General features: G+C 58.0%; 1 protein-coding gene across 2 annotated transcripts; it reads right to left on the bottom strand.

Annotated features, from left to right (window-relative positions):
• Positions 1–295: 295 nt before the first annotated feature.
• MICALL1 (MICAL like 1) lies at positions 296–27,193 on the bottom strand. 2 transcript variants are annotated; one of them, XM_052639942.1, is made up of 16 exons: positions 26,998–27,193; positions 22,656–22,704; positions 22,059–22,200; positions 17,746–17,837; positions 16,540–16,682; positions 14,904–15,349; positions 12,748–12,805; positions 11,709–12,070; positions 9,912–10,327; positions 6,590–6,724; positions 5,912–6,038; positions 5,695–5,785; positions 5,467–5,540; positions 2,931–3,045; positions 2,711–2,757; positions 296–1,715 (listed from the first exon to the last, which is right to left on the bottom strand). In XM_052639942.1, exons 1-16 carry the CDS (start codon positions 27,141–27,143, stop codon positions 1,594–1,596), a joined length of 2,565 nt encoding a protein of 854 aa, XP_052495902.1. In that variant the 5' UTR covers positions 27,144–27,193; the 3' UTR covers positions 296–1,593. The 2 variants fall into 2 exon arrangements, with proteins under 2 accessions (XP_052495902.1, XP_052495903.1); XM_052639943.1 differs by having other exon boundaries at positions 17,746–17,834; positions 26,998–27,191.
• Positions 27,194–27,640: the final 447 nt, after the last annotated feature.

The following is a 27,640-nucleotide window of genomic DNA, read 5'->3' as shown; positions in this document are numbered from 1 at the left end:
AGTTGACTTGGGTGAGGGACAACCTCCCCCTGTGGTTGCGGTGTGTCCACCCCAGTTCACCCCAGTCCCTGCCACCCAGGTGTCCTGACACCAAGGCAGCCTGACGAGGCCGCCCCGCAGGACGCACCCAGCCAGGGCTCACGTGCGTCACCCGCCTGGTCCCCGAAAGGCGCTGGAGCTGGTGACCCCCATGGCAGGCCAACAGGCCCGTCAGCAAGGAGACAGTCAGAGGCAACACTGGTCCCGGCAGAGGAAGGCGTCCTGCCCAGCGGCAGGGAGAGGGGCCAGAGCCCCCGGCGGTGGACAGCCCCTCCACGCCCTCCTGGGCCAGCAGAGATGCCGGCCAAGAGGCATGGCGGAGGCAGGGAAGAAGGGAGGCCTGGCAAGCGGAGGGCGGCCCAGGGCTGCAAGGCACTGGCAGCTGAGGTGGTCTCTGTTTATTGTCGGTGAGGAAAACCCTCTCAAGTTAATACAGTGTGATCTTTCCCTGGAGGTGTGCTGAGGGAAGGGCCCTAAAGGCACCCCGGACATAGCTTATAGCAACAGTGCTTTGCCCCAAGAGCTGCTGGGCACGTCCCCTGGGGCGAAGGTGCTGGTCCCCATCGGCTCCTCCTCTCCCACAGCTGTCCCAGGGGGTGAGCGGCCATCAGTCCTTTGGAGGTGACAGAGTCAGAAGGGAACAGACAACAGGTGCGTGTGAGGAGACAGGCTGGCGCTGACCACCAGGGGCGGGTCCGCCGCACCCCAGCCCTGGGGTGGCAGGGAGAGCCCACGGGAGGGGCTGGGGCCACGGTGTGGGGTGAAGGGCCAGGGTTAGCACCTACAGGCAGCACGCCCGCCTGCTGCTGGCCTGGGGCCTGCCCGCCTCCCCCGAGGTCCGCCCTTAGGGGGCTCAGCTCCCGGGCACCCCACCCGCCCCAGCACCCTGTCTCGGGCAGGGAGACTTCCTGCAGAATGAGGGGAGGTGAGGGAAGCACCTCCTAAGACTTCGAGGAACAAAGGGAGAGGGCTGTCCATGAGGCCCCTTCAGGTCTTGAGGACACAGTAACTACCTCCAACTTTAATTAAGAGACTTCATAAATAGAGCTCCTGAGTGCAGAGAGAGAGAGGCAAGGCTGCCTGCCCTGCCAGGATGACAGGGACTCAGACCCAGGACGGCGGGGAGCGGGAAGGGGCCGCTGTGGCCGAGTCTGGCTTGCCGACCTGCCCAGAGGGCAGGAGACCCAGGCCAGAGGGTCCACCACGGGCAGACCCTCATAGGCAGGCAGACCCTCTGCTCCCCTCCGCACGCGGTACAGGAGTGAAGCGGGACCAAGGGCAGGGGCTCGTGGGACGAGACCCTGCTCGCTCCTGGGGTCGGTCACAGCATCTGGAGTCAGGAGAGCCAGGCAGGGGGCTCAGAGGAGAGGGAAGAGAAACTCTTTGGCCCAGACCAGCCAGAAGACCCTGAGGAGGGAGAGGCCATCACCCAGAGGCTCCCTCCCCTAAGTCATCTTTCCTCTTGACTGATCCTGAAGGGACACAGAAGCTCCCCCCAGCCCCGCAGAGCGCAGCCAGTGCGGGGGTGGTGTCCCCAGCTGGCAGTCTGCACCGTTAGCTCCTGTCTCCGGGGCACTTGCTCTTGGTATCACGCTTGTTTCCTAGCAGCTTCAGCACCTTCATGGTCTTGAACTTGCCCTTCTTCTTGCTCTCGGACTCAGCCTCCTTCTGGAACTCTGCAGAAGGGAAAGGGCAGTCGATTGGGGCGGGCCAGGGAGTGGCAGCCAACAGTCTCAGCCTACCACCACCCCCACGTCGCCTGGAACCGTGGACATGTCCCTTCATCTTTTTGCGTCTCCAGTTCTTCACCTCTAGGACGGGACCCCACCCCTTCCCAGCATTTCGGCAGGGATCAGGACACGAAGGCAGTGGGGGAGCCCTAGAGCACGGCTGATGTTTTATCTCGAAAAGCCTCTATTCCCCTACAGCTCTGTGGCTTACAACACAAACACTGACTGTCAGAGCTAGAAGAAACCGCAGTCATCTGGCCCAGTCCCTCACTTATTATGGACAAGGAAAATGTGAGTTTGAAACAGATTACCACCAGCCAAGCTTTTTGTGGGTGCCAGGCCATGCCTAAGTGCTTTATACAGGTTATCTCAGTCATCCTCAGCACCCGCCCAGGAGGTGGGTGCCTCTGTTCACCCCCATCCTGCAGACAAGGAGAGTGAGGCCTGAAGGGGTGAAGCGCTGGCACAAAGCCACCCAGCTGGGACGCGTCAGAGCTGGGACCAGAATCCAGTCTAACTGGAGCCCAGACGGAACCGCAAGGCCACAAAATGAATCACTGAGGGAACCAAGATTAGGCCCAGGCCTCCTGACTCCCAGTCCAGTGCTCTCTCATCTTCTCCAAGGGCGGGAGTTGGGGGACTGCTCTTTGAACCCACAGACCCCTCCTGAACCAGCTGTGGATCTCAAGGAGGAATGCACAGCTCAAGGCAGACATACCCTGGGAAAGGGCCCCATACGCCACCACCCTCCCTGTTGGTACCACAGCATTCCACACCCATCTTCCTGGCCATAGGTTGGCTTGCCTTGCTACACATGGCCTTCTTGGCAAAAGAAAGGCTTGCACACACTGTCCCTGTGGGTACCCCTTCCAATGCTGTGTTCAACCGGCCCCCCACCCTGCAGGAGTTCAAGCGGGCCAGAGCCCCAGGAGGGGCCTCACCTTTCTTCTTGATCATGGCTTCCAACATCTTATCTTCCTCTTCCTCCCTGAAATGAGACAGGGAAGCTGAGTGTCCCACAGGAGGAAGGGCCAGATAATCTCTCAGGCCCCTCCAGACTCTCTGAGTCCACACAGGCTGAGCAAGGGGGAGCTGAGATGATTGGTGGTGAAGGTCTCATCCCCAAGGAAGCCCCGGGAGCCCCGCCCCCAGCCAAGTCACCTCTGCCGGTCCTCGTCCAGGCAGTTGACAATGGCGTTGCGCTGCTCGATGAGGGTCACGAGCTCTTGCATCAGCACCTTCTCTCGGCCCCGGTCCTCCTCTGTCCAGTCCTTTTCTGCTCAAGGAGAAAAGCTGGGGACATGAGGCCCAGGAAGCAAGGAACCAACACCTAAGTGCTAAGGGTGACTGCCGATCAGTCCCACGCTGGACACCATGAGGACAAGGAGAAGCCCAGATGGGTGGGGATTACAGTTTTTGGAGAAACGGAGGTTGTTGCAGAAGAGACCAAGAATACCAGTCTGCCTACCAAAGAGACTCTCCCAGGGGGCTCTGAGAGGACCAGTACAACACAGGCTCTGCAAACAGAGACCAGCGTGGCCCAAAGAGCTTCCTGTTTATGTTCACGCATTCATGCAACCAGTGTTCACTAGGTGGTTTCTTGGGGGAGGCAGGATTAGGGCTGGGCCTGCTAAGAGTTTCCAATGGCGGGCTGGCGGGAGTGGGGAGATACCAGGGAACCCCAGGGAGCACATACAGGAGAAGCAATGTGACCTAAGAGGCATCCTCGGACACCCATCTAATGCCAGGAAGGAGGGGGGACTAGAACGGACCCTGGGGGTTGGGAGACCTGCCAGGAAGTGTCCCTGATATCTCAGACACCTGCTGCCCTCCCCCCCACCCCCCCGGTCTCCTGATTTCAAGAACCCAGGCCATCCCACAGAACGACACCCTCAGAGACCCACCTGCTCCTTGGTATTCCTCTAACCCAGCCTGCAGACTTCCAGGGGACGGATGCCCCCACATATGACCTTCCTAATACAACATCTGCCACTACAGGCCTCCTCACCCCTCAGCCATGGCCCAAACCCGCACCGCCTCCTCTTGCCAAAACTGGACCAATGGCCCAGCACAGTTCCGGGGACAATGTGGGTTTCAGAGTCATCACTCCAGTTCAAAGCCTACTCTGCTGTTTCTCGAATCTGGGGCCTGGGTAAGCTATGTCCGCAACCTACATGGGGGAAAGCTGAGGCTCAGGGAAGCTAAGTCCCTGACCAGTGTCCCACGGCAAGGGTGGAGCCAGTGCCTATTTCCGGGCAGCCCCATGTCCCCAAGCTATAGCTTTACAGTGTCTTACGGATCTCCGGCCCACCTGGAGCCTTTAAACCAGTATCACCCTCCAAAGGCAACAACCAGGACAGGAAGACAAGCCCAGGATGCACCGCCATCTCACACAGGACTGGAGAAGTAACACACACAAGGCCCGGGGCCAGGCTGGCCTGGAGAGCAGAGGTGCGGACCCCTCTCTGGCCACAAGGTGTCGCTGCGGCTCCCTCGGCATGGTGGCCACGCCCCAGCCTCCGGAGATTTGGGAGTGACTCATAGAGGGCAGTGGAGGGCTGGGACATTCTGTTGACTTCCCCAGGGGCGTTCCTGACTCTGGGTCTCATCCAGCCTCCCAAGCTGCCCAGTCAATGGGAAAGCAGGGCCACCATCCCAGCCAGGAGGAGGGACTGTGTGTGTGCAGGCACACAGCCAAGTCAGAGACTCAGAAAGAAGCCCAGCTCCCCCACCAAGAGGCAAGTCTCAACCTCTCTGGCTCTCGTTTCCTCATCTGTTCAATGGGAAACGACGATTCCTAACCACCTGGGCCAGAGGAAGTGGTCAAAAGCCCTGGCTCCTGCCTCTGGACGTGCCACAGTCCTGCAGTCTCTCTCAGCCCACAGCTGTGCTTCACCCCACGTCGTGGGCAGACCCCAACTTGGTCACGCAGTAAGCATCAGCCCCTCCAAGGGCACACCACATTTCCACATCCCATCTCCTGTTCCTGAGAACGCCCTCCCAGGTGGGCACTTCCGTTCCTGTGTCACACACGGAGCCACTGAGACTGCGTGCCAAGCCCAGGATGTGCAGCCAACACACATCCTAAGGGCACCAGCAAGTTCCCGCAGCGCACAGGACGATGTGGCTCCACGCCCAGCCCCTCCCAGCTGCTCCCCTCCATCCTCAGCACACCCCATCCCTCCCTCCCAGAGTCGCTCTGAGCCATGCCGTGCAGGGGGCCCTCCCACTGGCCCTCCCTGCACCAGCAGAGTCCTGCCACGCTCTGACCTAACGGCCATGAACCCAGAGCTGCCCCAGGACAGAAACATGCTCTCCCTCACTCATCAAGGCAGCCCAGGGCCCTGGAGACTGACTGCCCCCAACCCTACACCCAAGGACCTACCCACCCACACCTTCCGGGGGAGGAGGGGGCCAAAAAAGGTCAGTCTGCTCCTGGCCTTGGAGAGCTCTCTGCAGGCCTGTCATCTGACGCACAGATGTCACAGCCCCATGCGGGTCCCCTCTCCCATCTGGGCTTGAGTCTATTAACCCCCTGTTAGGACCCAGACAGCACCTCCCGCCATGTCCTCTGGCCCTGCTCCCACAGTCTGCTCAGGCCTCCCCATCAGGGCTCTGTCCGTCCTTCCCCAGCCCACTCCTCCGTGTCCCCAGGCCCCAGGGCAGGTGACCGGGGACAGGGCGTGGCCACTGTCACCTGGCTTGTTGAGAAGGCACCGGAGCTCATACTCCACGTCGGCCTGCCGCTGCTCCAGGTTCTGCTGCTTGAAGCTGGAAAGTGGGAAGAAGGTGACTGTTATTTCTGCCCCGGCTGCCTGCCCTGCCCTGAGCTGATGAGGGAAGAAGGTGAAGATTCTCAGTCCTGAGCTCTGTGGATTCAGGGCAGGGGGGAGCCGGGCAGGGAAGGAGGGGAGGCAGGACTCACACATAGATGAGCTCGGACTCCCGCCGAACCAGCAGGTGCTTCTCGTGGATGAGCTTGAACCAGTCCACCAGCATGTCGTCTTCACGGCCCTCTGCAAGCCAGGTGCTCACTGAGGCCAGGGCTGGCGAGGATGCCATGGCGGCCCCCACCCTGGGGAAGAGGCTTCCCCCACCTGAGTCCCCCCCGCCCCCTGCCAAGCCCCCCACAGCCCCCACACCGTTCACTCCGCCACGCAGCTTCTCCTCCAGCAGGACCCCACGGTGTTCCAGGGCATCCAGCTGGCGCTCGATGGTGTCTATTTCTCCGTGGATATCCTCCTCGGGGATGTACTGGTCGGACTGGACCTGCCCAACAGCGCCCAGTCACCTGCGATCAGCCCGCCCTCCCATCTGTCTGCCGCCAGGAGCTTCCTTCTGGCCAGTGCTGGCCTCCCAGGCTCTGTCCCACACCCCATGCCCTGGGTCCCAGTGCCATCAGGCATGCCCAGAGGGTGACACAACTTTCTGCCTCTCTTGGCAACTTCCTCCCCTCCTCTGGCACTCCAGAAAGGACATCATAATATGAGAAAGAGACCCAAAGGAGAGAGAAACCAAGAACACTCTTAAGCTGTTTAAGTAGAAGTATGTCATGTGAAGGCTTTGATCCTTGCACTATTATTAGCAACAATTTAAATGCATCACCCAGTGCTTTTGGTCAGAGCAGCTGATCTGCTCAAAATTCCCCCTGGCTGCAAGTCAGATCTCCCACCTGGGCCTCCCAGGCACGCCCCCTCCCACATCTCAGGGAAGCTGCCCAGATGGACCACCCTGTTGCAGGGTCCCACAGGAAGCCTGAGGCCGCCAAGGCACGGGGCCGGAGCCCAGGTAGCCAGGTATCTGGGGCTCCTAGCAGATACCTTGCGTTTGATGAGTGGGAAGCCATGTCCTGGGGCAGGTGGTCTCGCTGGCTTCGAGCCCCTGGTGGCCTTCTTTACACTTGGGGATGCTGTGGGTGATGGCTTCCGGTTAAAAGGGTTCTCCTTGCAAGAAGACTAAAGGCAGGGAAACATGACAGAAGATATTAAAAGTCAGGAAAGGGCAGTGGGACCCTGGGAGCTTGATCACGTGGATCCACGGAAAGCAGGGCGGGTGGCAATCAGGCAGAATCTCCCAGCATCCAGTCTGAGGCACCCAGTCATTCAACAAAGACTTCCACTTCCCAGCACCCCTCATGAGCAGCTGCCACACTGGGTGCTGTTCTACACGCTTGTCTAATTCTCACAACCACTCCACAAAGTGGGTCGTGTCTGCCCATCTTACCGGTGAGGAAATTCAAGTTTTGAGGGGTTAAGTAATTGGCCCAAGGTCACGTTCTTCCCAAGGGCCCAAGCTGGAGTGTGACTTGGTCTGTTTCAGGCCAGGCAGCCCTCCGGCGCTGGGGGCAGTGGTCAGGACGTGCAGTTTAGGGCAGGATGAAGCAATGGTAGCTCACCCAGGCCTCACCAACACCCCTTTTCCAGCAGGGATTACAGGGCTCAGCACTTTGCCCAGGGTCTCCCAGCCAGGAAGTACAAAAGCAGGATCCCGCTTTCAGTAGAGGGAGGCAGCCCCTGCCCTACCCAAGAAAGGCCCCCACCCTACACTGCTCCTCCCCAGGGAGATCTCTGTCCTCTCTGAGGCCAGCAGAGTGGGCAGGCCCAGCACGGGAACAGACCCTGCCTGCCACGAGGGCAGTGCCAGCATCTTCCCACCACTTCCCCCAGCTCATCGGAAACAGGCATCCCTGAGGCCATGGAGTGCTCCCAGGAGTGAGGACCTGGCTTTCCAAGAGCTGGAGGAGGAAGGGGGAGGGGAGAGCTGCTCACCTCACCTGTGCCAACTGCTCAGGTGGGGGAGGGGGAGTTCTTTGAGGCTGCAAGTTGCTCTGGGAGCTGACGTAGGAGTCCAGGCGCGGCTGGGAGACAGTCTGGTCCCCGCAGAGCAGCACCTACCCAAGGGCCTTGTCTCCCGCCCTCAATGTCTCAGATTCCCTCCGAATCCTAGGGTGAGAGTAAGGGATGGGGCACCCCAGGAGGAAGCCCCCTTGGGGCTCTGCCCTCACCCTCCACAATCACACCTGGAGCACCTCAACAGGGTCAGACAGCCCGAAGGCCCCAAGTGTTCTCAGCAACAGAACTTCAAACCAACACTTCACACACCCCAAGGCAGGAAACGGCCAGCTGCCTGTAGTGGGGATGGGGGGGATTCACAATCAGCTCTCTCCTCCACCCACTCAGCAAGGAACCCTGGGACCCCTAAGAGCATCCGGAGGCCCAGAGAAAAGGCGGGACCTTGTCCAAGACACACAGCAGGTGGTGACAGCTGGGCTGGGGGTGGTCACCCAGACCAAAGAAGGTTAGATGGCATTTGAAAGGTGCACAAACCAACAGCTCCGGCTCCTCTGCAGACTTATCCTCTGTCAGGCTGGTCAGATCAGGACTACAGCCGGCCTGGGGCCAGCCTCCACCCAGGGCGGGTAAGCCCGGGCCCTCAGAGGACTGCAGAGTGTGGCACAGAGTGCAGGATCAGAACCCGCTGGTGGACTTCCCCGGTGGCCCAGTGGTTAAGAATCCATTTACCAACGCAGGGGACTCGGGCTCGATCCCTGGTCCAGGAAGATTCCACATGCCTCGGAGCAACTGAGCCTGCGCACAACTACCGAAGCCCACGCTCTCGGGCCCGCGTGCTGCAACACCTGAAGCCCGTGCGCTGAGAGCCTGCGCTCGGCCACAAGAGAGGCCCCCACAATAAGCAGCTGGCACATCGCAACAGAGCAGCCCCCGCGCCTGCAGCTAGAGAAAGCCCGCGCGCTACAGGACCCAATACAACCAAAAATAATCAATTAATAATTTTTTAAAAAAGAAGCTGGTGGCTCCAGGACTTCCATATTGGTTCAATGGCTAAGACTCTGCAGGGGGGCCCAGGCGCGATCTCTGGTCAGAGAACTCGATCCCACATGAAGCAACTAAGAGTTTGCATGGCACAACTAAAGATCCCACGTGTTGCAGCTAAGACCTGGCACAGCCAAACAAATAAATATTAAAAAAAAAGAAAAGAAAAAAAAAAGACCCTGGTGGCACAAAGGGACTCTGGTCCTTTAATTAAAAAAAAAAAAAACCCTGGTGGTGCAAAGGGACTCTGGTCCTTTAATAAATATTAAAACAAAAAAGAAAAGAAAAGATGCTGGTGGCGCAAAGGAGAGACCTCTTGGTAAACTAGGTGCCCAGAGGAGTGTCCTGCCCCCGGTGACCTCTGGTTCTTGGCAGGGCCCTGAGAAACAGGTGCTCCGCCAATCACAAAGGTCATCTGGAAAACGAGCTGCCGGGGGTGGGTGCCCACTGCAGCCCCCGGAGGGGACGGAGTGTGGGGCCTGCTTGGGAGGGGGCCTGGGAAGGGAACGGCAGCAGGGGCTGTCTGTACCCCCACAGTGGCAACAACAGAAGCACCCAGTAAAGCCGTTTCCTGGGCCCTCTGCCTGTTGAGAGCTGACTCCTCCTCTACAAGTCCACCCCACTACAAACTCCATACAAGGCATAGTCGTCTCGGTACCCCACCCCCAATTTGGCTGTGAGCACCTGGGGACAAGGACCACCACAGCCATCACCCTGGGAGCCCAGGCCAGCCCGTGCACACAAGAGCGACTCCATCGACACCATCAGCCCCGTTCTATAGGAGGGGAGACTGAGGTCTCTGGAGAAGGAACGCGACCCCAAGAAGGGCACCATCCCCTCCCCTCTGTGCTCTCTACCCCAGGCGGAAGGACAATCATCTAGGCCTGTCTCCCTGAGCAGAGGGTGAGCCCTTGGAGGGCAAGGACAGGGTCTCAATGATGCTGTGCCAGGTTCTGGCACAAATAGGGCTTCAGTGAATGGAAAGCGGATGGAAGATGTGTGGGTGAGTGGTGGGTGGTGTGTGTGTCTCCAACAGGCACATGCATGGGCTCGGCAGGTAAATAAGAGCTGGATGCCTCAAGACATGGAAGGTCGGGCAAGTGGACAGGTAAACAGATGGACAGGAGGTCTGGCCAGCGGATAAAAGGATGTTGAGAGGGAGCTGTACCTCAGTGCATGGAGTGATGAATGGCCAGACGGGCAGAGCCAAGGTCACCCCACAAGTCAGGGACAGCAACGATGGTGAGCCCTGGACATTCCTGCCCCGAGACCAGGCCCACGTCCGCTAGACAGGACAGCAGACACTCACCTTCACCTGCAGCTGCGGGGATGAGGCTCCAGGGGAAGGCGCAGGGCTCTTGTCTCCAACCAACACAAGGGGGCTGGGGGCAGTGTCACCGCAGGGCTTGGCTGGCGGGGGACCCGGGCTGCCCCTGGCATTGGGGGCAAGCCCAGGGCTGTCTTGAGGCGTCCGGTCCACGCTGGCCTGCACTAGCTCCCCGGAAGAGGACAGGGAGGAGTTGGCAGAGAGGCTGGCAGAGGTCCCAGGGGTGCCAGGGGCGTGGACGGCAGGCTCTGAGGAGCTCTTGGGCACGACGGGTGGTTCCAGGAGCTCCTCACTGGGGGGCTGGCTGGAGCTCTCGGACGCCAGGCTCTCCACGCTGAGGGCTGGCGATGGGGTAGCCGAAGGCGGCTCCGAGCGGGACAGGCGGGAGGCATGGAGAGCTGCACAAACCAAACCGCGAATGGGTGCCGAGCGAGGGGGCAGAGACAGGCCCTCTGGCCTCGCCTGACACTTCGCTCTCGACAGTGAAGTAAGAGGTGGCCCAGGAAACCCAAGTCCTCCACATCCAGGCAGGCAGGCAGGAGCCTCAAGGAGAGCAAAGGTGGGACAGGACCAAGGTCACTGGCAGGCAGATCACCCAAATTCATGCCGCACATTCTGGGCTCTGGCCTGCGCCTCGTGGTGCAGCTGTAGCCCTCGTTTCCTTATGGCTCTTGCTTCCTCCTCTAGTGTGCTACAGCCTCCGCTTCCCCTCCCATGACTGACCTGACCCAAAGAAAGCCGAATTGAAAAGGCAAAAAGGCCTCGCACTGAGCAGAGGTGGAGGGAAAGCAACAGGGGAGGAGCAGCAGGCAGCTCCCGGCCAGGCACTTTCAGCCTCATGGACGACGGCTGCCACACTTCAAAGTATCCTCTGTGCTTTCCAGGTGAGACGACAGACTTGGAGAGAAGGGCTGGGATTGGACCCAGCTGTGTCTGACTCAGAGCTCATCCCATTGGCTGCCTCCACCGCCCACCACCTCCAATCAGCCGACCCACGCACGACCCACCACGCTCAGCTGGAGGGTCCCAGAGCCCTAGCAGGGGTTGGGGGGACCTGGACCACGTGAGCACTGGCCTCCTGTCATTTCTAGTGCGCTCTCGGTCTCACTGTCTGAGGGACTCCCACTGAGGTCTCCGAGGCAGCTGGAGCCCCGCCGTGATGGAAGGGGACCAGGCATTGGGCCCGAGAAGACTGCAGGATGAGAGGGAAGGCCTGGCGGAGGGAGGCACAGCGCCCGGGACCTGGCCCACCACCTCCATCCTCCGGGGAGACTAAGGACACACACAGGGGACGAGCTGCTCAGAGTCACTAGCGCCCGCGTCCCACAGCTGGGTCAGAGCCTCAGGCGCCTGGAACTGGAGGGCAGTGACTGGGTGGGCAGGACTGGAGCTAACCCTGTCGCGCACCTTCCTCAAGCCTGACTCTGTGTTAATAAGCACATCAATGGATAACACATTTAATTCTCACAACCGTCCTGCAAGGTGGGTTATGAAGGGTTGAGAGTAGAGTCGGAGAGCCTGGGTTCAAATTCTGCCTCCACCGCTTAAGTGCTGTGCGGCTTTGAGCAAATCACTCGCCCTCTCTGTGCCTCAGTTTCCTCACCCGCAAAACAGAGTGCCCAACCTACCCCAAGGGTTTGCTCCGATTAACTGAGGGCACACACGGCGCCTGACCTGGAGGGGCGTCCCACGGCACCCCTGCCCTTCCCGGGCCCTGGGCTCACCCAGGTGCCCAACCCCAGGGCCCCTCTCCGGGGAGCTCCCAGGAACGGCACTCACCGAGGGGGGATGTGCTGGGTGCTCGGGGTGCAGGGCGCTTCTTCGTCTTGGGGCTGCTCGTGGGGGTGATGCCGTACCAGGGGTGCAGCGACTTGGGTGTGGACTCCGGTGGGGTCGAGGCAGGGCCGGGGGCCGGGCTGGGTGCAGCGGGGGGCTCCTCCTCCTCTTCCTCAAAGGGGTTGTAGGGCTTGGGCTCTGGGCCCTGTGGGGCCGCTTTGTCCACACCTCCGTTCTCCACCTGCCTGCCTTCCTGGCCCGGCAGCGGCCCGGGGCTGCTGCTCGGGGGCAGGGGGGCTGGCTTCTTCTTTGGCTCTGCCTGCACCAGTGTGATCCACGGCGGGTCTTTCCTGGGGGCTGGCGTCCTGGACGGAGGCCAAGAAGAGGTAGCACCCATAAGCAGGCAAGGAAGCGGAGCGTCCTTCTCTCCCCAGACAGTGCATCCCACAGTGGGTAGGTGAGACACGGCACCCTTCCCCTCTCCCACCCCAGCCTGGTGGGGCTTGTCTGGGCCCAAAGCCCAAATGGAGAGAGTGGGGGGCCCTCTCTCTTCCCCTCCCTCTGCCTCTCTTTGTCTCTCTCCACCCCCCACCCCCCTGTTCAGGGACCATACAGGGAAAGCACAGCTCCCAAAGAAGAACTGGAAATCGAGGTTCCTCGCCTGTGATGTGGGGTTCCAGGGGGTGGAGGCTCTGAGTCTGGCATACAGTGGAGCTCTGCTGGGTCTTTCTATACTCTGCTACTAATTCTTAAAACTACTCTAGGAGGCCTAGGCCTCCCACACTCCAGAGGCCTGGGGAGATTAAGGGACTCCGGAGGCAGCCTGCTACCAGGCCCTGCTGCCCGCGGGGAGAGGGGTCCCGGGGGAGCCACACAGGAAGGGGGTGTGGCCACAGGCTCCTGCCCACCAGAGAGGAGCCCCCCCTTTTCGGGAGGGGGCGCTGGTGGGTCACATGGCCTTGGTGCCGACCCAGACCCCCAAGGGGTACTCCCTTTTCCCCCCACCCCGCCAGGGCCCTGAAAGCCCTCGGAGCCAGCATACCTCTCTGACAGCTTGGGGGTCCCTCTGGGCTTGGGGATGGGGGGTTCTTGCAGCTTCCCTAGGTGGGAAAGGAGAGTGAGCCAGGTGGTGGAGTGGAGCAGTCAGGGAGCCAACCCCAGTGCCTGCCTCACCTAGGAGTGCCCTTCCATCCCACCCAGTAGGTCGTGGACTCCAGGTGGCCATGGCAACCTCCCCTGCACCCTGCACCTCCCCAGTCCAGCACTCGGGGAGATTAAACACCAGAGGTAACAGGTAGAGAAGGTCAAAGCCACGAGGCCAGGACACCTGGAGACCACCACCCCCTGACCTCATGCCTTTCAGTTAAGGAGGGGGAACCCAAGTGCCCCTCTGACACTTTCCCGAAGTGGACAGGAGGTCACCTCCTCCTGAAAGTCTCCCCGACTCCCCAGTGTCCTCCGTGAATTCCACAGTAGCCTCTGCTCCTCTGTTGTTTTTTTCAGGAATGTTTTGACTCTTTATTCCTTCATATAAATTTAGAATCAACTTGTCAATTTCCTCAAAAAAAGAAAAAATCTACCAAAAACCTCAAACTTAAACAAAAGGGTAAAATATAACATGAAGTGGAACAGGATTACACAGTGCATGTAACTTTTTTAAATAAAGTATACAATTCTGTGGCATTGAGTACATTCATCTTATACTTGTGTGATTCTTTTAATATTTTCTCACTAGACAATTTTATTACCTGAAAATAATGCTTTATTTCTTTCTCATTCTTTTTTCTGGTGTTTCCCAGCTGACTAGGGCCTCCAGTACAACGAGGGACACAAGTACTGACACTGGGCCTGCCATCCAGGTCCCAGACATTCCTTCCTCCTGTCTCCCACTCCTTCCTAGTTCCTGGAACCTTCATCAGTGAAATAAATCCCTGGTATCCTGAATGCTCCCTTCACATTCTGGCACTAACAACCTCACTGTCCCTGAAGACACAGTTTTCCCTGCAACCTCTCAAGTCAGGCTGTCTTCCCCCGTGGCCCTAGTGCCACTGAGTGTGGGGACGGGGCAGGGTCCTCCCTGACCCCCACTGCTTCTTTCTGTGCACCCCCTTTTCTCCCCTCAAGTTTCAGCTCTGAATCTCCTTTCATCAGATGATACCACCGCCCACTACCCCTCATTATTGCTGTTGCTTAGTCACTAAGTTGTGTCCGACTCTTTGCGACACCACGGACTGTAGCCTGCCAGGCTCCTCTGCCCATGGGATTTCCCAGGCGAGAGTACTGGAGTGGGTTGCCATTTCCTTCTCCATGCCCCTCCATCTAAATAGACTTCTTACATTCTACCAAAATCCTTGTGTGTGTCTGTGTGTGTGTGTGTCTGTGTGTGTGTGTGTCTGTGTGTGTGTGTATGTGTGTGTGTGCCTGTCTCTCCCTTGAGACCGGCAGCGCCTCCGAGGCACAAATAGGTCTGAACGCCCAACTCAGGAACCAGTCTCCATGAGCGTGGAACAGAACAAATCCCAGAGGGAGGAAACCAGGGAGCCTCCCTCCCCCAGGCCTCTACAGATAAGAGTTGCCCAGCACGACTCGGGTTGCAGAGAACCTTGTTCCTATGAGCTCATGAAGCCCAGGGAGGTCATGTGGGAAGATTCTAAGGGGCGGGGTGGTGAGGCAGAGATCTCTACTGCAGGGCAGGAGGTCAGGCTGGGGAGCACCCCAGGGTACACCTGACCAGGGACACAGCTTCCCCAGCCCCTGAGCAGTCCTTGCCAGACACCCAGATGTAGACAAACACACAGGCTGGGCGTGGGGGGAGGTCACCTGAGTGTGGACACACAGAGTCCCAGACACACTGGGGACAGAGGCACCTGTGGTGTGCACTCGCTACACGCCCCGAAACCAAAGCTCACAATACAGACACACAAGAACACACACCTGGGACACATAGAAGGGGGCGGTCCAGGCCGGAGACGGGGGTCTACATCCCATCCCCCCAACATGGAGAACAGAGCGTGCACAGAGGGGCCTCGGTAACAACTTGCTGCATGAATTAATAACCTCAGTGCCACAGCTGTCCCCAGCATATCCACCACACACAGGCACAGACAGCGTGGCCCCATGGATACCCCCCGGTACAGGTACGTTTAAACAGCAGCCACACCCCAGGGAGCACCCAGCCCCAACAGGACCCCTGCTCACCGTTCACCAGGCCACTGCCGCCTCCCTGCTCCACCAAGTTCTCCTGCTGCAGACTGGACCGGGGCCGGGGCGTGGGGGGCGTCGGGGCTGTGCTCTCGGAGGCCTTCCTGGGGGCGGGTGTGGGGCGGCTGGCCGGGGGGCTGGCCAGCTCCTGTGGTCTGCCGGGAACCCGGGGCTTGGTGGGGACCTGGGGTCGGCCCTCGGGGCTGGCCTTGGGCACGTCCGCCTCGGCCCCTGCAGTCGCCTTAGGGCTGGGGCTGCCGCCCTCCACCTCCTTGGTTTCTTCTGTAAGTTGCTGCTGCTTTGGCTGCGGCGGGGTTCCAGGCCTGGCCCCTGATCGCCCACTGGGGCCCAGTCTGGCACAGTGCTCTGCACACACGAAGGTGCCCTCCTCTGGCCCATTCCTGTAAGCTCCAGGGAGCAGCGTGCTGGAACACCGCCGACACCTGCCAGCGCGAAGAGAGGTGGGGGGGGGGGGTCAACTTAACCAGCCCAGGGTGCTGGCTACCCCTTCTCCAGCAGCCAAAGCTGTACCTTCCCCTCCTCCCGGCTGCCAGCCCGGAGGAGTCCTATCTCAGTACTCATAACTTGCCAGCGGAAAAGGAAAATGGTAACTGTCAGAATCATAGTAGAACAAAAAAACCACGTGAAAGCAACACCATAGTTGTGAAACATGCCTTCAGTTTCTGCTGCAAGAGGAAGCAAAGGTTCCCCCCTCAAGGTTCCATCCAGTATGCAAGCCACCACTCATTAGTGGCTCAAAAAATCACTTTAGTGGTTTGCAACCAACCAGGTTTGTTTTGTTTTTCTATGAAATAGAATAAAGTACAATGTATCAGAGTGTATCACACTTGTTTTATGAACCTAATTCCAGTTGTATATCGATTTATGCAAATTTGATTTCATGGATGTACCCTCAACTGGTGTCAAACATGCCTTATTGGTGGTTACCATAAAAAGATTTTAAAACACTGTCCTGACAGCCAGACATGACAGCATCAATGCAGTGTTTGCTTTTCTCAAGATTTTGGCCCTCATGACACCTCAGTTCTGCAATCAGGTGCCTGGGTTTCAGGTCCAGCCACTACATCTGAACGCGCACGTGCGCGCGCGCACACACACACACCCATAGCTGAATACATGCTATAACTCCCATTCACTGGTTCTCATTGACTACTCAGTTGTAAAACAGTTTCCATACATTCTCTAAGCTATTTATATATTCCCTGCCTCTTACTCAAGTTTCTTTAAACGGTCACTTCCCCCGGGAACCACACATTCAAAGCAAGTTGTTACTATGATTTTTTTAACTGCTTTCTTTTTAGAAAACACAAAAGCAAAATAAAACAGAAGAAAAAACTAAAACTAAAATAAAAATTTTAAAAGTGCTTTCTTTTCTCCGGGCTTTTAAAGCATATTCTGTGCCTTGATCCTCATCAGGTACTTAGCCTCGAGGAGCTCTGGCCCCGTTTCTGTTTCTATTTCTGGGACTGAGCCAATAACGTTCTCCCTTCGCTAGTCTGTTTGTCCGTCAGTAAAACAGCGATAAGAAAGATGCTCCAACACGCAGAGCAGGGCAAGGGGCCTGGCAGCCCGCGGTGTTGAATCTCGGGGCGCTCCCGCCCTGCCCGCTCACCGGAAGCAGTGCCGGTGGTACAGCTTGCCGTCGGCCAGGTAACGCTGCACCAGGTGTACGTGCTGCTGGCAGGCAGCGCACGTGCTGCTGGGGGTCCGGTGGGAGCCCTGCTTCGACAGGCTGCCTGGGGAGCACTCCTCACCCTGCAGGGAATAGGGTGAGGTTAGGGTCGCCGGCCCTTTGGTTCAAGAATGCGCCCCATTTCCCCGCTCTAATGGTGGCCATCCCCCGAGTGTGCACGGTGCTAACTGCTCCACCAGAACCCCGGAGAGGCAGAGGGTAGGAGACTGTCACTGTTTCACCCTGAGGAAGCCCAGAAAGGGAAAGACTTGCTCAAGCTCACTGAGTCAGGATGGAACAAAAAAAGCCTGGCTTCCAGTTTCTGGGGCTCTCTCTGCAAGAAGGCAGCATCTGGCTACATGAGCCTTTCTCCTGTCCCTGCAGGTGAGCCTTCCCTCACAGATGACTGTCCTCTGAGGCCCACCTCGACTGCCTTCTCTCTCCCCAACCGGAGCCAAGATTTACATCTGTTTCTCAGCTTCTAAGCACCGTGACCTTGAGCAAGCTGCTTCCATCTCTGGGCCTTGGGTCCGTACCTGCCCAGTGGAATTCTATAACCCTGCCTATCTCAGCCCCACGCATGCTCACTGGGCACCCACCCTGGGCCAGGCTCCCGGCCCCTCAGGAGCCCTTCCAGCAAGGAGCAGATGGGAGCAGGTAGCGAAAGCCCTTTGCATACTGGGAAGTGCTGTCCAGATATGAAAGGCTGGGGTCATCCAATGAGATCTCGGAACTGACAGCGTGACCCTCACTTCCCAGCTGAGAGATCTTGAACAAGTGGCCAAACCTCTCAGGGCTTCAGTTTCTTCTCGATATATCAGGACACATAATACCCACCTCCCAGGGTTATCGGGAGGAGTAAGCAGAATCAGGTTAAGAGGTTGACAGTCCAGTCTCATGAGAATCAAGGGGAGAATCTGCTGTATTGTACGTGTGAGTCTTGCCAGTCCCATGATGGAGGGTCAGTGCCCTGGATGCTCTTGCTCCTCTGGGGTTGGCCTTCCCCTGCCCCTGCCCTCTGCCCTGGCCTATGAACCTCTACTTCCAAAGCCAGCGGGAAAGGGACTGAGAACACCCCCTGAACCCGGCAGTGGCAGCTGTCCCCCTCGACCACCCCCACTTCCCTAGCCCCCAGCAACTGCCTACCTGAGCCCTGTCTCCTGGGTCCGCGGGAGTAGATGCTTCGGATGGTGGGGAGGACAGCGCCAGGCCCTTTCTGGGTGATGAGACACCAGCTGCTGAGAGACCAGAGAGGGGCCCTGAGGCAGCTAGAGATTCTGGAGGCCCAACCTGGCCTGAGCTTTGGGCTCCCCAGCCACCACTTGATGGTGAAGCACCCGAGGCAGGCTCCCACTTCACACAGACACAGGGGACGCCTCCACTGCCAAGCTAAGTGCGGAGGGCAAGGTACCCAACCTCGCTGGGCCTCCACAGAGTGGGACAGTGAGTCCCACCACCCAGAGCAGTGTGAATAGTAAGGCACAAGGACAATCACAGGACCAACGGCGCCCAGTACATGAAAGGACGGGTGGCTTCCTTCCCACCAAGTTTAGCGGGTGAAGGAAAGGAGAGGGGAGGAACCACACGGTGCTAGCCTGAAGCTTCAGGAAAATGGGTTGGCTCCCTGGGAGCTCCTGAGGAGCTGCCCTGCCCCTGCCCAGGTGGCCAGTTACAGCCCTGAACCCTGCCTTCGTGCCCTCCAACCAGAAGAAGCCCAGCCCTTACCCCACCCGCCTCCTCCAAGACTGCCCCGTCATTGCTTCAGCAAATCTCCACCGGGCACCTACTCTGTACTCAGGGATTAAAATAACCCCCACAAATTCAGAGAACTGTATACAAAAAGAAAAAAAGTCAATGCTGCTATACGATAATTCTTAAAAATAAAATCCAGGGAGTTTCCTGGTGGCCCAGTGGTTAGGACTCTGCGCTTCCACTGCACAGGGCACAAAATCCATCCCTGGTTGGGGAGCTAAGATCCCGCAAGCTGTCAACCAAAAAAAAAAAAAACCAAAAAACCCCACTTCCTCACTGGGGTCATAATCCATTAACGGACCCTGAAATCAACTGAGGGGACTGTAACCAGCATATTGTAAAGATGAATTAGAAGAAAATATCCGTAGGCATCTCGTATTCTAAGGGGAGAATCGTTTCCTGAACCTTGTTTCAGTGACATATGTATACATGAACATGGATTATAATGGGAAACACATTGTTCACCATGAGTCATGGTCAAAAATTTGGGGCCCACTCTATACTCCACCATCCTCACCTCCTCCTTCTCCCTCACTCCCCTGGGACACACAGGCCCCTTGCTTCCCCCTTGCCTGGAATATTCCTCTCCAGATCTTCACACAGCCTCCTTCTCCTCCTTATTCAAAGCTGAGCTCAACTGTCACCTCCTCAGAGAGGCCCTCCATGACTGCTCACCAAAAATAGCCACTTCCTCCTCTCATTGCTTTTTATACCATTACCTTATGTTGTTTCCTTATCCGGCTCATCTGAAATTACATTCACTACTTTGTTCTCGCTCTCCCTCACCCATCCTTTAGACTGCAAGCTCTGAGTCTGTGTCATTCTCAGCTCTCTCCCTAGTACCTCCCACGGTGCCTGGCACACAGTAGAAGCAAAAGAAATATTTGTTCAACGAATGAGTAAGTGCCAGGTACTGGAGTCAGGCAGCTGTAGACTCAACAGAGATGGCCTACAGGGGAAAGAAGAGTAATCGAGATGCTGTGACCAGAGTCTTATGTGTTCACCATGGGGTATGAAGCTACAAGAGCACCTGGAGTACATCAGGGCAGGCTGCTTGGAGGAGGCAAAATGTGGAGATCAGAGGATGAGTAGGAAAGAATGTGCCAGGGCACGGGAGGCAGGGAACAGGGACTAGAGGATCACCAAGAGGAAAGACTTTAGCAGTAAAGAAATGTGATATATTCAGAGCAACACAAGAAATTCAGTATGACTACAACCCGGGGCAGTGAGCGGCTTAAGCTAAGTGGGGAGAGGTCCTCAGGAGCCTAGCTAAGAAACTGGGCTTCATGCTGATGACACCACCCCTGTCACCCTGGGGTGGGGTGGGGCGGGATTCCCTCAGCCACTGGGCTTCCTTCCCTCACACACTGGTTCCAGATTCCATGGCGGCTCCTGGAGGTCAGGGGTCTGCTGATGTGCCCAAGGTCACCGGCCCCCACAGAGCGCTCGCACAAGATGAACAGGCATGGCACAGTGGTATCTCAGCCACAGCCAGCTTCCCAAGGTACCCACTGCAGAGACAGTCAAGCCTGGGCAAATTTACCCTTGAAGTCCCTCCCCTGGCCCAGAGAGTACAGAACACGACCATCTGGGGGAGGCCAAATGCCAGCTTCACCTCCAGGGCTGGAACAACCTCCCTGCGCCTCCTCTGGTTGAGCAGCAGGTGGGATAAAAATGGTCTGCATTTAGGGACCAAGTTGCATGGAAAGCACAAGCTGTGCCTTTAGTGACAAGAAATCCCTGCAGGCCCACAGGGTGCTCTCACCCAGGCACAGCCGGGGGAACTAGGTCACCTGAGTGATACCACCCCCAGGATGCCTGGTGAGGCATAGTATTACCAAGGGTCCTGCCCACCCGCCTACCCACCCACAGGGTCCCAGGAGGTGGCCCTCCAGAGAAGAGCTTAGTAGAGAGAGACTGGGGTTCGGCCACCAGGAACACTCCAGAAGAAAAGAATGAACTGTGATTCTAGGTGAGCAAGCTAAACTCTAACCCAATGGATTAAAAAATAATAATAATAATAGTAACCCTGGGTCCTAAACAAGGGCCAGACACAGGTTCATGCTTCCTCGCTTCCTCCCATCAACCCTGTGAGGTGGACGCTGTTCTTTTCTTTTTTAAAAAACTTATTATTTACTTTTTTGTCTGTGCCAGGTCCCAGCTGGCTCAGTGGGTAAAGAATCTACCTGCAATGCAGGAGAGGCGAGTTTGATCCCTGGATCGGGAAGATCCCCTGGAGGAGGAAATGGCAACCCATTCCAGTATTCTTGTCTGGAGGATTCCATGGACAGAGGAGCCTGGTAGGCTACAGTCCATGGACTCGCAAAGAACTGGACACGACTAAAGGGACTGAGCACACAGATCTTAGCTGTGGTACACGGGATCTTTAGCTGGTGACATGCAAACTCTTAGCTGTGGGAGTGTAGAGTCGTAGCCACTGAATCACCAGGGGAGTCCCCTGGGCGCTATCCTGTCCTCACTGCAAAGGGGACCCTAAGCTGAGAGGTGACCGCGTGACCCACTATCACCCAGACAGTAAAAGGCACCATGCTGCCTCTCATCAAAGACTCAGCAGTTGAAAAATACTTTCATTTTGATTTCTAGTCAAATACACATAATGTTATTTGTTCAATTATAATATTAATCCCTAGCATTATGGGAAAGATGGGGAGTAACAGAGTATTTTAATTTTTAAATTGTTACGCTTTTTTCTATGTTCTAAATTTTCTACAGTAAGCATGTGTTACTCCAAACAAACAAAAAAAAATCCTGACTTTTTTTTTTTTTAAGAGATGAGATAAGATTGTCCACACGGACAGCAGAGGCAGGAGGAAGGAATGACATGGCAGGGGCCACAGGTCCCGTGACAGCTGTGACGCGGCGCAGGAGTCAGGACACCCGGATTCAGTTTTCCGGCTGTGTGACCTTAAGTTCCTCGCTTCCCCTCTCTGAGCCCATGTCCTCGCTATGGAAGGTTGGGGTCTAGGAGACTCTTGCACAGGGACGCTCCAGGCAGGAGATTCAGTAGCCACCTGACTCAGGGCAGAGAAATACCCTTATACCCCCACCCCCATTCCTTTACCCCACCTCCCACAATTCCCCAGGTTCTCAGTTCTCAGGCCTTGAAGGTCACTGCTGGGAAAGATGAAGCCAAATAGCCCCACAGGATCACTGCCTGGCTGGAGAGAAAAAAACCCAGGGAAGTGTCTGTAAACAGGAAGTGAGGGTAGGAGCCAGCGAGGTGAGCTCCCAGACAGCGGATAAACTTGCCCTGCTTTGTCTCCTCTGACACTATTGTTTTGTTTTTTACTGTTTTGCCAAGACCACATGGCTTGCAGGATCTTAACTCTCTGACCCAGGATGGAACCCAAGCCTCCAGCAGTGGAAACGCGGGGTCCTCACCACTGGCCCGCCAGGGAAGTCCCTCTTCTGCCATTATTTCGCTCAGTAACTAGTTCACGTGTTTGTGGTCTGTCTCCCCCACCAGACTGTGAGCTCCTTGAGGGCAGTGATCTCCTTCACAGCTGTAATCCCTGGGGTTCCAGCCCAGCGTTATTTTACTCATAAACATGTGAGTGGATGGATGATGTGGTGAATGAATGATGGGCTGCCTGCCTGCACCCTGTCTGCAGCTCAGAAAACAGGCGCCACACTCCCAGGGCCCCGCCCCTAAGGATGGCACCCTCTCACCTGGGGCACCCTCTCACCTGGGCCGGAGCCGGCGAAGTGGTTGTAATACTGGGACACGTAGGTCATGATGCTGAGGCAATCGGGGACACTCATGGAGACCATGTCATTGGGATCCAGGAGGGCAGGGATGCCCAGCTCCTTCTCAGCCACTTCAAAGGCCTGGGGTGGGGGCAGATGTCAGGTGGGGGAAGGTTTGGGGTTGGGGGGGTAGGGATGGGGGCAGGTGTAGGGGAGGGAGAAGTTGGGCAGGGTGGGAAACAGAAGCAGCCACAGCAGGAAGAGGAAGAGGAGGCAGGGTCAGGGGGTGCTACCCTGCATAGGCCCAGCCTCATTCCGAGGGATAAGGGGGCCAGAGCAGGGGTGACTGGGCTCCTCGCAGCTCTGGCCCCATACTGTGACCTGGAGTGGGGAAGGGCTGGTGTTCCAGGCACAAGCCGGCCAGAGGGGAGCAGGGGGTGGGGATAGGAGCAGCCAGGGCCCCAGGGCAGGACAGCTGCTCCAGGAGCCCCTCGATCGGTTCCCTTTCTGCAAGACCCCTGCCCTCTGATACACACCCCACCCCCCCGCACAACACACAGCCTCATCGTGGGCTTCCATCTGCCTGGGGGACTCACCAAACGGTTATTCTCGAAGACATTGTCCTTGGAAAGTGAATCAAAATCTCTGCAAAAGAAAAGGGGTCGGCGGGGAGGAGCACTGAGCAGAGGGCAGGGCCATGGGTATAGCGTGACCAGGGGAGGTGACCTTATCCCAACCAGCCTGGGCCTCAGCAGGGTTTGGGGAGGCATCTGTGGGCTGTCGAGGAGGAAACTGAGGCAACAAGCACAGGCTAAAAGAGTAGGGGTAGCCAGGTGGGAGAGAGGAAGAGCTTATTGTCCCAGGAGGCCTCCAAGTAGAGGCTGGAAACCCAAGGGGCGGGGCTGAAAAAGTCCCAGCTTCAAGTTTATCTCCCAAAAAGCCATGTCCTGACTCAGTGGCAAACGTAAAAACTAAGACCAAGTCCAAGGCTGGTCACGAGAGGGACAGCCATGGATTGCTGACCTCACTCTGGGCACTGGGCTGAGCTCCTGCATTCAATTTGTTTTCAGCTCTACTTGGCAGGTATTCACCCCACTTTACAGATGGGGACACTGAGGTCCAGAGAGAGAAAGCCACTGTGGGGAGAGGTAGCCACTGTGGGAATCTGCATTTCTCGTCCTTCCACTGCATGTCACAAACCTGGAGAAGCCACCCCAGCTTCCTGAATCCCTAACCCAGCCCAAAGACAAATGTTGTTTTAATGGGGCCAGGAATAGAACAAGTCTGAACCAGCCTAGAAATGGTATATTCTCCAGAGCTGCCGGCACTAAATGGCTGGCTGACCCAGCTGGGCCACTCCTGGGGGAACCCTCAGTGGCGGAGCAGTGAAGGGTGTCCTAGTTTCTTAGCTGGGACAGGTGAGAAGTGGCAGGGCCTGCCAGGGGACCCTGACTGTGGGTATCCCCCCTCCCCACCTGCCCGCTCCAGCTGCTGGAGCAGCTGAAACCGGCGGAGGAGGCCCAGCCTGCTTGCTCAGCAGCCTCCTGGGTCTTGTCCTTCTATGGCTGAAAACTGCAGCCTGACTGCTTGAGAGACGTAGGCCCAGAGGCCGCAGCAGGCCAGCGCGGCCTCCCAAGTCTGGGTCCCAGGCTCTGCTCTTCCAGGCCAGGCCTTGTGATCTGGGGCAAGTCAACAGTCCTTGCGGCCTTTGTGTTCCCATCTGCAAATTGGGGGAAGCCTCGTACCACCTCCCAGGTTGGTGGGGAGGACCGAGATGGGTGGAGGCAGGCCTTGCAGACGCAAGAGAGCCCTCCTCCTCCTGCTCACCTGCAGGCAGAGTCCAAGGTGAACCCTGGGCCGAGATAGGAGGGGGTCGCTTGCAAGCTGTCCCAAGGCCCAGGGTCGGGTGGGCTGGGAGGCGGAGGGGCTGTGTATGCACTTCAGCTCCGTTTCCCACCTCTGGCCAGGCTGCTTCCCCCTCCCCTCAACTGGGTCCCTAACTCCTCCCTCTGCTTCGCCACTGCCTCAGAGTGTGACCCTGAGCAAGCTACACACAACCTCTCTAAACCTCGGGGTGAGGGTTAGGATTAGGGTTGTGACACCACCGCAGCTCCCAACAAAAGCCTGTTCTGAGACCAAATGAGACAAAAGCAACTTGTCAGGGCCCTGGATTGCAGTCTCCCCAGTGGTGGTCCTTCAAGGCTAGGGTCACATTTTTGTTCACCCCGTGCACCCAACACCCTCCACACTGCCTGGTACTTAGTAGGCGCTCCATTAATGTCTACTGAATGCATACATGATGGCAACAGCGTGAAAACTGTAAAGGTCCCCAGGATGCTACAATTTTTCCTCTGCTTCTTCTCCCTCCCCCACCTTGGCCCCTAATCAACACCTGGGGTTGGGAAGCCTATTTTCTGAAGAGTTTTCAAAGGCCTGGGAAGTTCTATTTGGCCATGGGGGAGATGAGGAGCACAAAAATGAAACCCACATGGTCCTGCCCGCAAGGGAGCTTAAAGATGCCTGAATTGGGAAAGGCGGGATGGGCCAGCCCCCTCACCCACCTCCAGCAGAGGCCTGGGCCCAACGCTCCAGCAGCCTGAACCACTTAAGAAGAGAGTGCTTGTCCTCACCCCTACCCCAGCCCTACTCTCACGGAGATCTTCCCCTACCTATCACTGAGGTCCTCTCTGTGCCTCATGTAGGACCTGGGCCTCAAGTTTTCATCCTGTGCAATGGGCTGGCAGCCCAGATGCTGGCCTGCCTTGCAAATGAATGATCGGACCTGATTCCAGATCTCTTCTCAGAGGGAAGCCCCTCTCTGCTCCACACTAATGCCATGTCCCTCCCTGTGGCCCCACCCACCCTCCTTGGCCTGCTGGAGGCCCTAAGCACTCTGGCCCAGCCACATGTCCCGGTTTTCCCCGCCCTGTGCTACGGGCTCCAACAGCGCTGCCTGTATCTCTGCTCATGATATCCTCTGCCTGGAAGGCCCTTCCCTGACCTGGCTCCTGCGATCTCCTTGAAGATGAGGTGACCAGGCCACCCCAGCCTGGTCCTCTGACACAGCACTTCCCACGTGGATTTCTCAGCACTGCTTATACATCTATCACCCCCACAGGCCATAGGAGACTGTGTAGGGTTTGTCTCTTGGTTGATTGGAAGCTATTTCCATCACCAAGTTCAGCGCCCAGCACAGAGTATAACTCTGCAGACACTTTCGGGAATAAATGAAGGAATAAGACACTTGCATCATCCCTTCCTGCCTAATAACACTACTTACAATCACTAATGTTAACTGAATGTTCATCATCTTATTTAATCCTCACAACAATCCTGGGAGGTTAGGTCTTATTGTCAAACCCACTTTACAGGTGAAGAAACTGATGCCGGATGGGATCTACTAGTTTTCCCACACCTAGGACACAGAGGAGCTGACCACAAACCAAGCAGCCTGCATTTTGTGGCTGGCAGGCTCAAGTCCACGATGTAGCTTAGCTTGACACTTGAGACCTTTCACACCCTGGCCCTGTCTCACCACCTGCCCTCCAGCCAAAACAGAAGATCCCTGCAGGCCTCCACTCTTAATTTGTGGGTCCAGTCCGGGTACCGTTCTCCATCCTTCAAGCCCTGGCTCCTAAGCCCCCTTACCCCATGTCACATGCCCCACGGCAGACAATGGCCCACCTACATCTCCACCCTGTCTCGTTCACTTCTACACCCACACCCTCTCCTCCAGGGCCCACCCCAGGGCCTGACCCACCACCCACAGACATGGTACCACATGGTACAAAATAAACTAAGAGCATCTACACTATCGAATCCTTGAGGTCATCCTTCCCTTCCGTGATGAAGGATCAAATCCTTCCCTTCCGTGATGAAGGATCAAATCCTTCATCCTTCCCTTCCTTCTCTCCTTCATCAAAGCCGCCCAGTTTCTGTCTTTGGGGAGCACAGGTCTGAAGGTGGAACAGACACACAGAAGGTTCCAGACCCTGCCAGGGAAGCCCCATCCGAGGGGCTGTAAGCAAGATGGGCAAGGACCATGACTCTTGTCCCCAATTTGCATATGAGACCAGAAGTACAAGGAACAGCAGGTGCCAGATAAGCATGTATTGTTTTATGAATGAATGAGTGGAAGAGGTTCTAGGGCCCCAGGTAGGGGGAGCAGAAACCCCAAGTCAACTGCCCTGGGGGCTCTGGATAAAATCTCCGACGGAGCCTGGGAACTGGGCAGCTGAGGGCAAGAAGGAGCCATTTCACACCCTGGAGCAGCCCTTTAGGGCTGTAGGTCCAACCCTGGCAGTCTTCATTCAGCCCCCCTGCCCCATGGAGGACAGCTGGGTCGTCAGGCACACACCTGGGAGGCAGGGCTGTGTCCTGGGGGAGGGGTGTTCCATCCATTCATCTGACCTCTGCTAAAGTAGGGACTCCTCTGTGCCAGGCACTGTGCTAGTGCCTTGGAGAAGAGATGGCCAGGGGAATCAAAGCAAGGGGGCCCCACAAAGAGAACGGGAACCTCAATGCCGAACGGGGAGGGGGCTGCTCAGAGCTCCTGTTTAGTGTAAGAAAGGCCCAGGGTCCCGGAGGAGGGCGCGGGTGCCCTTTTCAAAGAGTCCATGCCTTGGGGGCTTCGGTGTCCCTTTGGCGGAAATCAGAGCCCTGTGGGCGGGGCCAGGCCCCCGGTAGAGGGACCAGCACGCGGGGCGGGGTCAGTGTTCCAGTGGGCGGGGTCAGGGGCCAAGTGGGGGAGGGGTGCCCTGGATCCGAGGGTCTCGGCGTCCCGCGAGGCGCTGGGGGCCCGCCGAAGGGTGGGCGTCTCGGCCTCTGGGGGCGGCGTCTGCCTCCGCCCCGGCTCCGCGTCACTGAGGGGGGCGGGGGGTCCCCAGCAACGAGCCCGCGCCGCCCTGCGCCCCGGCCGCCCGCCCTCCCGGCACTCACAGCAGGTCGGGCCGGTGCCGGTGCAGGATGGCGCAGAAGGCCAGGCCGTCCCGGAAGGAGCTGCTAAGGTCGCGGATGTCCACGCCGCGGTAGCCCTCGCACTGGCGGCGGCACCAGGCCAGCAGCGCGCCCCGCGGCCCCGCCATGAGCAGCGCGGGGCTCGGGCCCGGGGACTTCACCCGCAGGCTCGGCTCGGGCCGGTTTCCGGCTGCGGCTGCGGCTCGGCTCTGCCCCGGCGCCGCTAGGAGCTCGGGGAGCGACCCGCAGGCGGCGGGCGATAAGGCGGGGAGGAGGCGGGGCCGCGGCCTGGGAGTCCTCGCTCGGGCTCCCGGCGCAGGGTCCTGGCTCGGCTGCCGGCTGCCCGTCCGGACCTGCCCAAGCAGCCGCCGCCCGCGTGGCCCGGCCCGGCCGGCCGCCGCCGCCTACTCACCGCCGCCCGCTCCCCTAGCTGTGGGCCGGCCCCGGGCGTCCCGCTGATCTCGGTCCCCGCCCGCCGCCGCCCGGGAGCGGGGAGGGGGCGGTGGCCTGGCGCCCCACCCAGCTGCGGCTCCGCCCCCCAGACGCGGACCCCCGCCCCCAGGGCCCCCCTTCCCACACACATGGGCCAGCACCCCACCGCCCCTCTCCTCGGAGATCCCGGTCA

The sequence above is a fragment of the Budorcas taxicolor genome, chromosome 5 (assembly GCF_023091745.1).
Source record: "Budorcas taxicolor isolate Tak-1 chromosome 5, Takin1.1, whole genome shotgun sequence".
Lineage (NCBI taxonomy): Eukaryota > Metazoa > Chordata > Mammalia > Artiodactyla > Bovidae > Budorcas > Budorcas taxicolor.
Note: the sequence above shows the minus strand (reverse complement) of the source record. Positions and strands in the feature narration are given on the sequence as shown.

Coding starts and splice junctions, on each gene's coding strand:
- MICALL1 (XM_052639942.1), bottom strand. CDS start 27,143: ATGGCGGGGCCGCGGGGCGCGCTGCTGGCCTGGTGCCGCCGCCAGTGC. Junction 15,350..16,539: donor TACCACCGGCACTGCTTCCG/GTGAGCGGGCAG, acceptor TCGCGCTGGCAG/GTGTCGGCGGTGTTCCAGCA. Junction 12,806..14,903: donor CGGCAGTGGCCTGGTGAACG/GTGAGCAGGGGT, acceptor TTTCCCACCTAG/GGAAGCTGCAAGAACCCCCC.